Source organism: Rhipicephalus sanguineus, chromosome 2 (assembly GCF_013339695.2).
Source record: "Rhipicephalus sanguineus isolate Rsan-2018 chromosome 2, BIME_Rsan_1.4, whole genome shotgun sequence".
In the NCBI taxonomy this organism is placed as follows: Eukaryota; Metazoa; Arthropoda; class Arachnida; order Ixodida; family Ixodidae; genus Rhipicephalus; species Rhipicephalus sanguineus.
The window spans coordinates 37,067,966-37,080,492 of NC_051177.1; the positions used below are offsets into that span (position 1 = coordinate 37,067,966).

The window sequence follows — 12,527 nt, forward strand, 5'->3', positions numbered from 1 at the left end:
ACAATATGACAATATGTACGCTGCCTAAAGGATACGTGTGCGGAGCACTGCGTAGTTCAGTAATAATAACCGAATTGTAGTGAACAAACTTGATGCTACAAGTCCGAATGATGCGTCACAGATATGCAGACGTGTACAATGGATACGTGTATATGAGTATGCGCATGTGCATTTACAATGCAAAAAAATATTATTGTCGCTACCGAAAGCTTTCTCTTGAAGTAGTAGCCGGAGCCGCTTGATAACTGCTGGCATTAAATGCGACCGTTACAATACAGCGAATGCCAAGAAGAGAGTGGCTGTCGCGGTGCAGTGCTCTTATTCTTCTTGTAATTTTTTTATCTCTCTTTGTTATGTCCTTGCTTTATTCGTCTTTCTTCTGTCTTAGCAGCTCTCCTTCATGAGAGTACGGACTTTCGTTCCTCGCGCTAACAAATATTCGTCGCGAGTTCTGTAAAGCGTGCTTCTCTGCACACAGACTCGTTATGTGGAGAAGTCACTTAGTATGCGCAACGTTGGTATGCGCAGCGGAGCTGAGGTCTGAGGTAAATCCCTGGGGATCCGTCCTTCGCACTTTCTAGCCTCCGCACTTTCTATAGCAAAGCCTGGCGAGAGGGAGAACATGGGTAAAGCTGAGTGGGCGAGAGGGAAGCCTAGTGTAGTGAGTTGAGCCACGGCCGGTCTGGAGGCGCGCTCGAGAGCGCGCGCCTCCAGACCGGCAGTGGTTGAGCCTGGTAGAGAAAGGATAGCGACGTGGAGAGGGTGAAGCTGGCTAGAAAGAAGGAGAGCAAAGACGCAGCTACGGCGGGAGCGCAGCAGGTGGTGTGGAAAGGAGAGAGCAGGAGCGCGATTGGCTGTGCCGGTGAAAGGTGTCGACCAATGGCAGCGCGCGCTTGAGCACAAGTGGTGCTGGCAAGAGTGGAGGAAAGGCGCGCTGAAGGCTGCACGCAACAGCGACGAGCGACGCGACGGAGATAGCCTTCGCGCAAGCGGTCGCTTGGATGGGCAAACCCCATTCACGCGACGGCTTCGGCGAGCGATCTCCACTGCTGCTGGCATGAGGGCGCTCACTCGTACCAAAAGTGGCCGGTTGTTAGCGGTATGCAATGTAAAATACGATGTTTTGTTGCATAATGGTACATAAAATGTCCGTCATTGTCTTGCAGTATTTTTTTTCGATCCCATCACTGCTGTTACGTGCCGCCAAGCTGCGCCACAGACGGTGCGGAACTTGTGGTTTGGTTTGATCCCGTTCGCGTTCAACAACGTCAACGTTGCGCTCGTCGCCGTTGGCCATGTTGATGAAATTGTGTAAACTTTATCGCGCTAAAAGTAGGCAAAAGCTACGTATAGGGAACGACACGGGACAACACACGTTCCCTCTACGTAGCTTTCGTCTACTTTTAGCGCGATAAAGTTTACACTATGAACAACCAACTGGCCCCTACCCTGGCTCTTCTAGCATATTGATGAACATTGTTGTCGGTGCGCGTCGGTAGGCAAGTAGCGGCAACCAGCAGTACGGTCACTGATGCGTCTTGTTCCGGTGTTTTGCTATTGGATGCTTGAGCACAGCACTTCCGGGCGACGAGCGACGGATTCGAAATCTGAAAAACCAAGCGATCGCGCGATATCGACCACGCGACGCGTCGCGCGAATGGCTCGTTTCGTCGCTCATAGCATCGCTCATCGCTGTCGCGTCAATTTTCGCGCATATGGGGTATGGCCTGATGCCACCAACTCCACTGTGCAGTCAGCCTTTGCCACGTTGTCGGTTGAAGCTGCGCATAACTTTATCAACATTGCTTTCTTTTGTCCGCTTTAATACATGTGTACAGAAAAGCATCACAACCAATTTAGTGTACCACTAGAACTTGTCCTTTCTCGTCGTTCGCTAAGGTTTTCCTTCTTTTTTTTTTCTTTTTTTCGTACTTGTCTGTTTCCTTGTATTTCAACGACCGATAATGATCTCGCACTGTTCAGTAGATTGTAGTAATACAGCCTTTCAAGACGCAGAGAAAAGAAGAAAGTGCTTCCATGCAACGAGCATAAAGTCGCATGACTGAAAGAGACGCAATGATTTTTTTCAAAAGGGAAAAGCAGAAAAAGAGCGAAAGCCAAAATAGGAGGTAAACAAGAAATGGGAGATATATGTTTTGAGAATTCAATTCATTTACTTGTGAATAATAAATTAGGTTATCAAACATGCTCGTTATTGCAAGCAATATAAAAAATTAAACTTAAAAAAGGAGTGAATGCCTTTTTTCTTTTCACATATACCTATTTAGAGAAATATAAAAAAACGCGGGTTTTTCGTTCCACTTCTTCGTACGCCGTGTCGCCGTATAGTGCAAGGAAAACTGACACAACCTTAATCGTGTCGGTTTGACGACGCCGTTCATACCTTACACCAGTGATCATAGACTCTTTGATTTAATCATGTACCATATCCTTTCTCATTATGTCTGAGCGCGACAATGCTGAAAGGAAAGCTTGCCAGCTTAGTACGCGTTCACAACAATAGAGGTTCATTAAATTTATTGTAGGTCTAGGCATTACACCCAGAACAATGGTTTCGAAGTTAGTTTCACGAAAAAAAAATTGTTCGCCTGAAAAAGAAATATACAAGTTTGGGCCGCAAAAAACACTTTTCCGCCAATTTTGCGATTTCTGAATTTCGAGCGCACCTATAGGGACAAAACGGCGCACTTCATGGTCACAATATTTATTCCCCTCAAAGAACAGGTGAAATACAATCTTATGACTTTACTGTTTCCCTTGCTTGTCGAAGAACTTTTAAAGAAAAAAATCACGAACATGGCAAATCGCACAAAATAAAGGAATTTATTGCTGCAAGCAAGTTAAAGTGAGGATAATAAAAATCGGTGCATAGTAACTTTGATACTTTCGCTCTCTTTTAAAATAATTTGCGTGGTTTTATCGCGCTCCTTTTTACTCGATAATTGCGCTGAAACGTAAGCGATTTACCAAAAACGCCGAACTTTGAAAATAGTTTTCTCAGAAAGGCCACTTTTAATTTTTTTTAAATCCCTCTGAATGAAGTCACGGACGTCGTCTACCATTCTGCACCAAAAAACGTTTCATTATTTTGGTTGCTAACAGGTTATAGTGCGTCAAATGTGACCATGCCAGCCTAGCGGCCGTGTCGTTCGTTGTGTGCTGAAACTCGCATATAAGTTGTTAAAAATACTTGTACGTGACATAATCACAAATCAGCAGCTCTACAGCAACAAATGCGCAGCCAGGTGCCATGGTTCAGCAAGCTTTTTCTTGCGATCAGCCGCTTGACAAACCCGCAGCAGCGGCCGCTCGATGCTGCGGGTTACACGATTAAGGTTGTGCAGTTTTCCTTGCACGGGCGCTCAGATTACATGGATGCCGCTTCGACTGCGGACGAGCTCCGCTTGCGCGCCAAACTACGCTCAGAGGACGAACGAGAGAAGGAATGCATCACTGTGAAAGTTAAAGGCTGTTCAGTGCCAACAAATGTCGTAATACTGCCACGCCCACTTCTTGTTTTATTTTGATGTATTCGGGTTTGACCAGCAAGGACGGTTATCAACGCCCGACGCTGTCCTCGAAGCAGTGTTCGAGAAGCTTCGCGATTGTAGCAGATCGTTTTGTTAAGATTGCGCGCCGCACGCTAATGTTCCAGCTTTGTCGAGAGATAACGCCGCCACCAGCGATATTGCTGGAAAGTTCGATAGCGCCTGTATAAAAGCCGACGCGCTTGACCGCTTGTCAGTTGATCGACGGTCGACGCCCTGTTCGCCGCTATCAGTACATACAGTGTGTATTGCTGTAAATTACCTTTCCGTTTCTCGGCCACAAGTTCGGCCAAATAAAGACTTTCATCTCGGACACGTCGCCTGCGGTCTTCGTCCACGTCACGACCCCGTGACATCTGGTGGAGGTGCTCTGCCGACAACTCTGCCGACAATTTCGCAGTGAGCGCGTCCAGTATAGTGCACTCATGTGTTGCTTTCTGTCATCTGATGGCCTAAAGATAATTAGGTTCATTCTATGAGCAACGTATGACACAAAAGAAAGCCACTGACATCTAAGGTACGTGCTTCCGGTGGTCGAACAACTCAAACTGCAGTTGTTCTCCATCTCGTACCAGAACACTTGTGTCAGCCGGCTGTGAAAAGAAAGAAGTGTGCCCAAGTCCTTTGCTTCATTAAAGAACCGCTTTTAAAATAATGTATTGTTGTGCGCCCTCAGATAGAATATTCAACGCAAGTCGAGCGTTTATCACGATATTTTGCGGCTGCGGGCATAACAGCAGGAAAAAAAAATACATGCGTGCTTGTTAGCAACCAAAATAATGCAACATTTTTTTTATGCAGAATGGTAGACGAGCGGCCGCTGCTGCGGGTTTGTCAAGCGGCTGAGCGCATGACAAAGCTTGCTGAACAATGACACCTGGCTGCGCATTTGTTACTGTGGAGCTGCTGATTTGTGATTATGTCACGTACAGTATTTTTAACAACTTATATCCGAGTTTCAGCACACAACGAACGACACGGCCGCTAGGCTGGCATGGTCACATTTGACGCACTATAACTTTGTTAGCAACCAAAATGATGCAACATTTTTTTATGCAGAATGGTAGGCGACGTCCGTGACTTCAATCAGAGGGATTTAAAAAAAATTAAAAGTGGCCTTTTTGAGAAAACTATTTTCAAAGTTCGGCGTTTTTGGTAAATCACTTACGTTTCAGCCCAATTATCGAGTAAAAAGGAGCGCGATAAAACCACGCAAATTATTTTAAAAGAGAGCGAATGTATGAAAGTTAATATGTACCATTTTTATTACCCTCACTTTAACTTGTTTGCAGCAACAAATTCCTTAAATACATGTATTTTGTGCGATTTGCCACGTTCGTGATTTTTTCTTCGAAAGTTCTTCGACAAGCAAGAGAAATAATAAACTCATAAGATTTTACTTCACCTTTTCTTTGAGGGGAATAAATATTGTGACCATGATGTGCACCGTTTTTTGCCTAGGTGCGCTCAAAATTCAGAAATCGCAAAATTGGCGGAAAAATGTTTTTTGCGGCCAAAATTTGTATATTCCTTTTTCAGGCGAAAAAAAAAATTTGCAAAACTAATTTTGATACCATTGCTCTGGGTGTAATGCCTAGACCTATAGTAAATTTCATCAAAATCGGGAATGGTGACCGGGACCTCGTGTTCGATCTTATATGGACACGCCCAGAGCAGGAATGAAGGGGACGCCATCCGACAGATCATTACTACAGTTATTATAAAGGCTCTATTCGCATTGAGGACATGCGACTTTCCTATCTAGGTACCTTCGGATGTTTCACCCGCCACGGTGGTCTAGTGATTATGGTGCTCGACTGCTGACCCGAAGGTCGCGGGATCGAATCCCGGCCGCGGAGGCCGCATTTTCGATGGAGACGGAAATGCTTGAGGCCCGTGTACTTAGATTTAGGTGCACGTTAAAGAACCCCAGGTGGTCGAAATTTCCGGAGCCCTCCACTATTGCGTCCCTCATAATCATATCGTGGTTTTGGGACGTTAAACCCCAACTACTACTACTACTACTACTACTACTACTACTACCTTCGGATGTTTCGAAGGACAAGCTTTCGATACAAAATACCACGCCGCAATCGAAGGAGTCACGCAAGCCTTCCATACAGAATGCACTTGATGTGGCTTTTACACAACAGTATCGCCATCTCATTATAGACATGTAGTACATCGTGCCGGAGACTGCAGACAACGTAATACGTGCGTTCTCCGTATACTTGCGATATTCAAGAAATTCCTTAGAAAGCGTCGACAACCGGCCACTTTCTGAAAGTCTTCTTTATATCTGGTGAAAAGAAAAAAAAAACTCTTAAGTGCCAGGTCGTGAAGGCCACTGTGCCTTTCTTGAGAGAGACAGAACCACGTATAGAACCTATATATTGCGAGTGCTTATTGCATAATAAACACTCGCAATATATTCTTTAATTCATTGGCAACTATTTTTCTCTCAACTTCACTTTCATGCCCTCATTTGGCTCCCCTTACCCATTACTTCGACAACACTGTGTAGAAGGCGAGGACAAATTAGTTTGAGCAGTCAGTCTTTTTCCTTCTTCTTTTTTTCGTAAATATACATATTTCAGAACACAGTGATTTTAGACATATGCTCTGAAGGTGCCTCTCTTTACAGGGACGGCATCAATAATTCTCTGAAGATCAATTTTATTCTATGATAAAGAGCCCGGTCCCACTACAACAACTCAAGGCTGTCCTTCTAGAAGGCCCACGCGATCCTCCCCCTATAAAACGAGGCTGGATTCCTTCATTACATAAATAAAACTTTTCATCTGTCTTTCTTACTCTGAGCAGCAGTGCGCGGCCGTGAGCACGTGTCGATTGCCGATCAGCGATCCTCCTCCCACCAGTTTTTCTTCTTCGTCCACCAGCGCCACCTGCGCTCCAGTAGAAAGGGAATGGAAATAACAACGGGGAACACGTGCACCACATTTGTTATGCGATTCCGTTCTTCATCAAAATGCTTATGAATCAGGAATTAACTTCGCCGAAGATGGACTTACAATTCTCTGGGCATATATCAGGAGTGTGTAACGGAATTTTATAAAATCGCCTATTTTAAGTTATAAGTAATAACGTTCTTCGTGTACAGAAGCGCAAATTTTAGCATGTTCATCCCGTATGAACATGCTAACTGTATACTGTATGCCAGTAACTCTAGTGGGCGCGACCCCTCCGCGCCTCCTCGGGGGAGGCGCGGACAGTTGCTCCTACTGCAGCAACTGTTTTGCAGTCGTTTGGGGTATTCAGACGGGGGAGAAATGCTCGAGGGATAAAGGCGGAGCCTAGTGACGTCAGCTCGCAAGGAGAAGTCTCCACAAATGCCCCCCACTCACACGGACGAGGCGAACGAAGGGGGAGACCAGTGTTACTAGACTACTCTGGTGGCTTGCACCACCCGTTTGACGAGCTGCTGACGACGAGCTGCAGACGACCATGCGGCTGCAGACTGTAAACCCGCTGCCGCTCTCGATCTGCAGGAGCAAGTGCAACAATGTGGCCAAACAAGAGCCCGAAATTCCGCCATATCCCCCACCACCGGGGGATCGTTTGTCCTTTCGGGGAAAAGGTCCCAGTCTCCCCCGAGGAGGCGCGGGGGGGTCACGCCCACTCGCTAATCCGTGACGTCGCGGTCGCGTGATCCGCAATACCCCAGTCTCCCCCGAGCATTTCTCCCCCGTCTGAATAGCCTTGCTTGCTTGCTTGCTTGCTTGCTTGTTCCTTGCATTTGGCTCACACCCACAACGGGAGATTGGCCAAGAAGCCGGCGTTTAAAGTAAATTGGAACATTGAGTAAAAAAAAATCAGGGAAAGGGAAAAGTGGCTTTTTTCGAATAGAATAAGGCGATTTTCGTGATACGAGAAATGTAAATAAAGAACTAAATAAGACTTTGTTTTGGGGGATGGGAAACATTAAATCGATAAACAATGGATTAGCAAGGTAATCTCATTGTGTCAACCAGGAATTCGTAGAAGGGCCCCGCAGACGTTCCACGGTGGCCGCAATGTACAGCGCCACTCCTTTTTTTATTGCGATAGCAATTATATGGACAGTCTCGGCTGGATTTTGCCGTCGCCGTCGCCGTCGCCGCCGTCATGCGCCGTATATGTATAAGTATGTATATATATATAAAAGTCCCAAAGAAAAATAATTAGGAAAAATGCTTGCGAAGCGCGGAATCGAACAAGGGACCTCTTCCTCCGCAGCGAGTGGCGCTAGCCACTACGCAGATCCTCCACATAGGTAACGGCTTGCGTTATATACACACACTTTACCACTGGACGGGCTCAGAGACGGCTGCGCTTATAAGCGTTTCTTCATTACCAGCGAGATGGCGTTAGGAGCGCGACAGGCGCATTTAAAAGTCGTCGGCGAGCCCGGAGAACCTTGCCCTTCCGCTCTCTGCTCGCGCGTTTTTCTTGTGCTGAGGGGAAGAGGGATGTTTCACGCTTTCACCGTGATGTCCGCGCTCATGTTACGGAGCGTATGAAAGCCACTCGAGCTCAAGGGACGCCGCTAAACGAACAAACAGAACATGAACGCGAACTATCAAGTGTCACAGCTCGACACTTGAAGCACGCTAGTTTCCTTCGCTGCTTCGGCCGCCTTTGCAACGGGAGCGCTGCTCAAACTGAGTATCCATCGGCGAGCCTCACTTCATATAGCATTATTTTCTTGCTATCGCATTCATTGCTTCGGCCTTGCGGCGAAACTGTGACTTTTTTTTTTCCTCGGTCGTCTAAGAACATGCGTGCTTGTGGGACGCCACGTCCGAGGCCTGCTGAACTTGAATGCTGTTCTGTGTGGGAGGTGATTTTCAAGCAGATGGCAGAGCGCTACTATCCCTGGCCATCACTATATAGCCCATATATACCGGTCACTGATATTAACTGTTTTTTTTTTATTCGAATGTGGTGATATTGATGAGCACTGTGGCGTTGTCCATTTTCTTGACTTAACGAAAAAAAGAAAAGGCGTAACGCATGTTTGTAGCTATGTTAATCATGAAAAGCAGTAAACAATACGCTCTAGCGAATTTTCTAGATGTTTGGTGAAGCGTCGCTTGCTCTCGCCGACTACATAGTTAGCATGCAGAAGGCTCCGGCTTATTATGCGTAATCTCAGCGCTATGATGAGGAAAAATTTTGGAGCTATGATGAGCAAAATTACCTGCATTTAACACAAACTTAATGCCTACCTGAGTGCCGGCTTATGTAAGCTATATAAGAGGTTCCCACATCTTGCGTATACTTTACTTTAAAAAAAAATCTTTAACAAGCCGCTGGAAGCGCGACTGAAGCCTCAATTTGCGCTATACGCTCGCGGAACGAGAATTTATTTTTCTGCTGCAAATTGACAACTGATTCTGCGGGGTGAAGACTCCCAAGATTTTGATAAAACGCTCATACAGATCACTGTCAGAGGCGACATCTCGTCCGTTCTCGTAGAAAAAAATTATAACTGCACTTCTTCGTTAATACAACGCCGACCAACATCTAAAGATACTTCATTTCAATTTCTATTACTCGGCTACATGACCAAAGCCTCAACAATTAGAACCAAAGTTGACTGATCCGAAAGGTTGTGCACAATTTCTTAAGCAGAGTGAAAAAAAAAAAAAAAAGCCGCCGTCGCGAAGAATGACACCTTTGTTCGGTCCCAATATGCAACGACAAAAGCACGTGAAGTACCGCTGGCGACCCAACAAAAGGCCCAACAGCAGCGTCGGTTTTTCTCCTTCTCTGTGAGCCTCGTCCGTGTGAGCGGGGGACTTCTGTGGAGAATTCTCCTCGCGAGCTGACGTCACTAGGCTCCGCCTTTATCCCCCGAGGATTTGTCCCCCGTGTGAGTACCGCTTTAAGGGGTATTCACTCGAGGGAAAAATCCACGGGGGGATTGCGGATCACGTGAGCGCGATGCCACGGATTAGTGAGTGTGCACGACCTCCCCACGGTTTCTCGGAGGACACGGGGACCTTTTTCCCGACAGGACAAACGATCCCCCGACGGTGGGGAATACAGCGGAATTTCGCGCTCTTGTTTGGTCACATTGATGCACTTGCTCCCGCAGAGAGCGGCAGTGGGTGTACGGTCCCTAGAATATACTAGGGAGTCGGGACCGTAGTGAGTGTCCAGTCTGCAGCTGGTCGTCAGCAGCAGGTGAAAGGGGCGATACAAGCCACCAGAGCAGTCTGGTAGCACTGGCCTCCCCCTCCGTTCAACTCGTCCGTGTGAGCGGGGCACATTTGTGGTCGCGAGCTGACCTCACTATGCTCCGCCTTTGTTCCCCGAGGACTTGTCCTCCGCCTGAATACCGTTTAAAGGCCAACTCCGGTGATTTTTCGAGGTCGATGGATCTCAATGAAATTCGCTGGGTACGTTCCCTTGCACGCTTCCGTCATTTATGCCAAATTACAGGCTTGAGACATGCGCAGATTGTTTGCAAATGAATTTTAAAGATTGTCTGCAAACGCCCTCCTGGCTTCCCACAATTATTGGCAACATTGCCTCTGTGACGTCAGTATTGGGAAGGCGGCGAAAGGGACGCAGCCGAGGGCACCGCTATAGTGTACTAGAATATATAGGCACCGCTAACTTCGGCGCTTCGGCCGCAAGCGTCTGCTGTGCACAAGGCGACAGACAGCGTTGGTTTGGCGGGCGCTTCGCTGGTCGTCCCGGCTGTTACAGTTTTCATACTCCGCCGGCGTGACCGGCATGCCTTGCACGACTTCCGGTTTGTTCGTAACAACGTCTACGTCATACATAGACAGTACACTCGGTTGGGTTTCGGTTTCGGTGTTGCGCTTTTTTGCTTATTTAAAATTATTCTCCAATTTTCCGAGTATTTCTGCTATCGGGCCCGTAACAGGAGCGTCTCAGGAACATAAAAGCACCATTACTTTGACATGGCCAAAAAATCGCCGGAGTTGGCCTTTAACGATCACAACGCACTGCAAGGAGGAGGTACAAGGAGGGGTGGGGGTACCATGAGTACCATTGGCAGGTACTATATGGGTCCCCAAGGGGGTAGTACAAAGGCTGTCGTCGCCGCCTCAGCAGTGCATTTTAGGGGGTTCACGCATATTTACAACAACCCAGAGGGGATTATGGCGGCGCCTAAGAAGCCTTCGTTGGAAATGTAAGCAGAAAAAGGCGGAGCCCCTACCGTCCCCCTTCTGAATCCGCCACTGCTCTAGACCCACTGTTGACCCTTCATGCTTAGCCTTTTATTTACTCACCATCCAAGGAAACCGATGAGGGGGCCTAGCCTCTTCTCCACCAAGTATTCTCGATTCCACGGGATTTTCCACGCCACAGCCTCAGTGGGAGAGGAGACAATACGTGACATCTTACGACGTTTACTTAATTACTCCTTTGATTTCCCTGAGATGTCAACGACGATAACCATTAAATGCAGAAAGTGAATTCGTAAGTGTGGGTCAAATGCTTACCAACGTCAAATGTTTACCGTGTAAAATATTTGCAAGAGGCGGCGCAAGGATTTTAAGGCGAAACTCTTAAGGCCTGAACACACGTACGCGTTGCAGCGCGTCAGCGCGTGACGTTTTGACGTGGCGTCGCGCCCTCTCCCTATGGGAGAGGGCGTGCAGCTACACGAAGCTGCGCGCCCTCTCTCCCCATAGGGAGAGGACGCGACGCCACGTCAAAAAGTCACGCGCTGACGCGCTGCAACGCGTACGTGTGTTCAGGCCTTTAGGTGCCTCATCAAGCGCGAAAACTGACCGTCGGCATCGAACGTAATCCCGCAGCATCGGCGTCAACACGATGCAAAAAAAATCATCAATAATCACGTAATGACGTCACCACATGACGTCACAATCACCAAAATTTGTGACAACATATGACAACGTCATCACATGACATCGTTGCTTGGTCAAACGTGTGCCGATCACGAAGGCAGTGCAAAACAGGGAGAGGCGCAGAAAGCTTGTAATACCTCCGATCCTGGAGGCAGTGCAAAGCCACGTTAGATGCACAAAGCTTTTGGAGGGGGGAGGTGGGGGACCAATTTATCGAATGAGAAAGAAAAGATGGCTTTTGCCTTCGAGTCGTCTTAGGTGGATGCATGAGCGGTGCTACGAGTTTTTATTGCCGTTGGAGTGCAGAGCCTCATTATCAATCTTCGCTGACAGTGCATGAATGAATTTATTTACTTATTTGTATTTGTGACAAGCACATGGGTTGCACTCTTTATGAAGACTGTATGCCTGAACAAAGCTGATTCTTCGCGCAACTATCGCACTTCCCCGTAATCTTTTCATGCCGACTGTACAATAGGACAAGACAGTTTATGAAGAACATGCGTGTGTTTATTAGTTAACGTCCTTTGGTCGAAGATATATAAATTGCTTATCAATAATTATTAATGGTAAGCAATGAAAAAGTTCTGCATTGTGTGATAAGCGAATAATCTTTTTTGTTTCTTGCAGGTTCAGAACTTTTGAAGAACAGTCGAGCTGTCGTGGTAGTGCTCCTCAGGGTGCTTTTCATAAATGTAGAGATAGCCACGACCAAGCCATGGCTGTATTTTACACAGCTTTTGTTTCATGCCCACGTTCGCAAGTTATCAATCCTGTCAGACGCCACCTAGCAAGAACTGTCTGTAAATGCGTCAAACCGATACATTATTTCAAGGCACTCAATATTCTATTGCAACAAAAATAATGTCATAATATTTATTTGTATTATAGCAATGAATCCTTATTAAATTGTAATTAAATGTACATTCTGGAGTCATTCATGCTCTGTTTTTGCATAAATAGAATCAAATCTCAGGCTAGAAATATGGTGCAAACTTGTCTTCGGTTATGCGAGTGTTGAGCAAAGAAAAATTATACTTTTGAGTGGTTCACAAGAGGCGGCATGTAAAATGACTCGTCGAACATGGTAGTGCCTTCAGCAAAGTGA

The 12,527-nt window shown here is 46.6% G+C and overlaps 1 protein-coding gene across 1 annotated transcript in view; it reads right to left on the reverse strand.

Moving 5' to 3' along the window:
• The window catches only part of LOC119381541 (transmembrane protease serine 9-like), a 67,762-nt gene extending 56,804 nt beyond the window's left edge, over nt 1-10,958 (reverse strand). Inside the window, exons 1-2 of the mRNA XM_049412819.1 lie at nt 10,838-10,958; nt 6,384-6,475 (exon numbers count right to left, since the gene is read on the reverse strand). Coding sequence (XP_049268776.1) covers nt 6,384-6,475; nt 10,838-10,840 — 95 coding nt within the window. The 5' untranslated portion in view covers nt 10,841-10,958. The remainder of the gene's footprint in view (nt 1-6,383; nt 6,476-10,837) is intronic.
• Between the last annotated feature and the right edge of the window lie 1,569 nt (nt 10,959-12,527).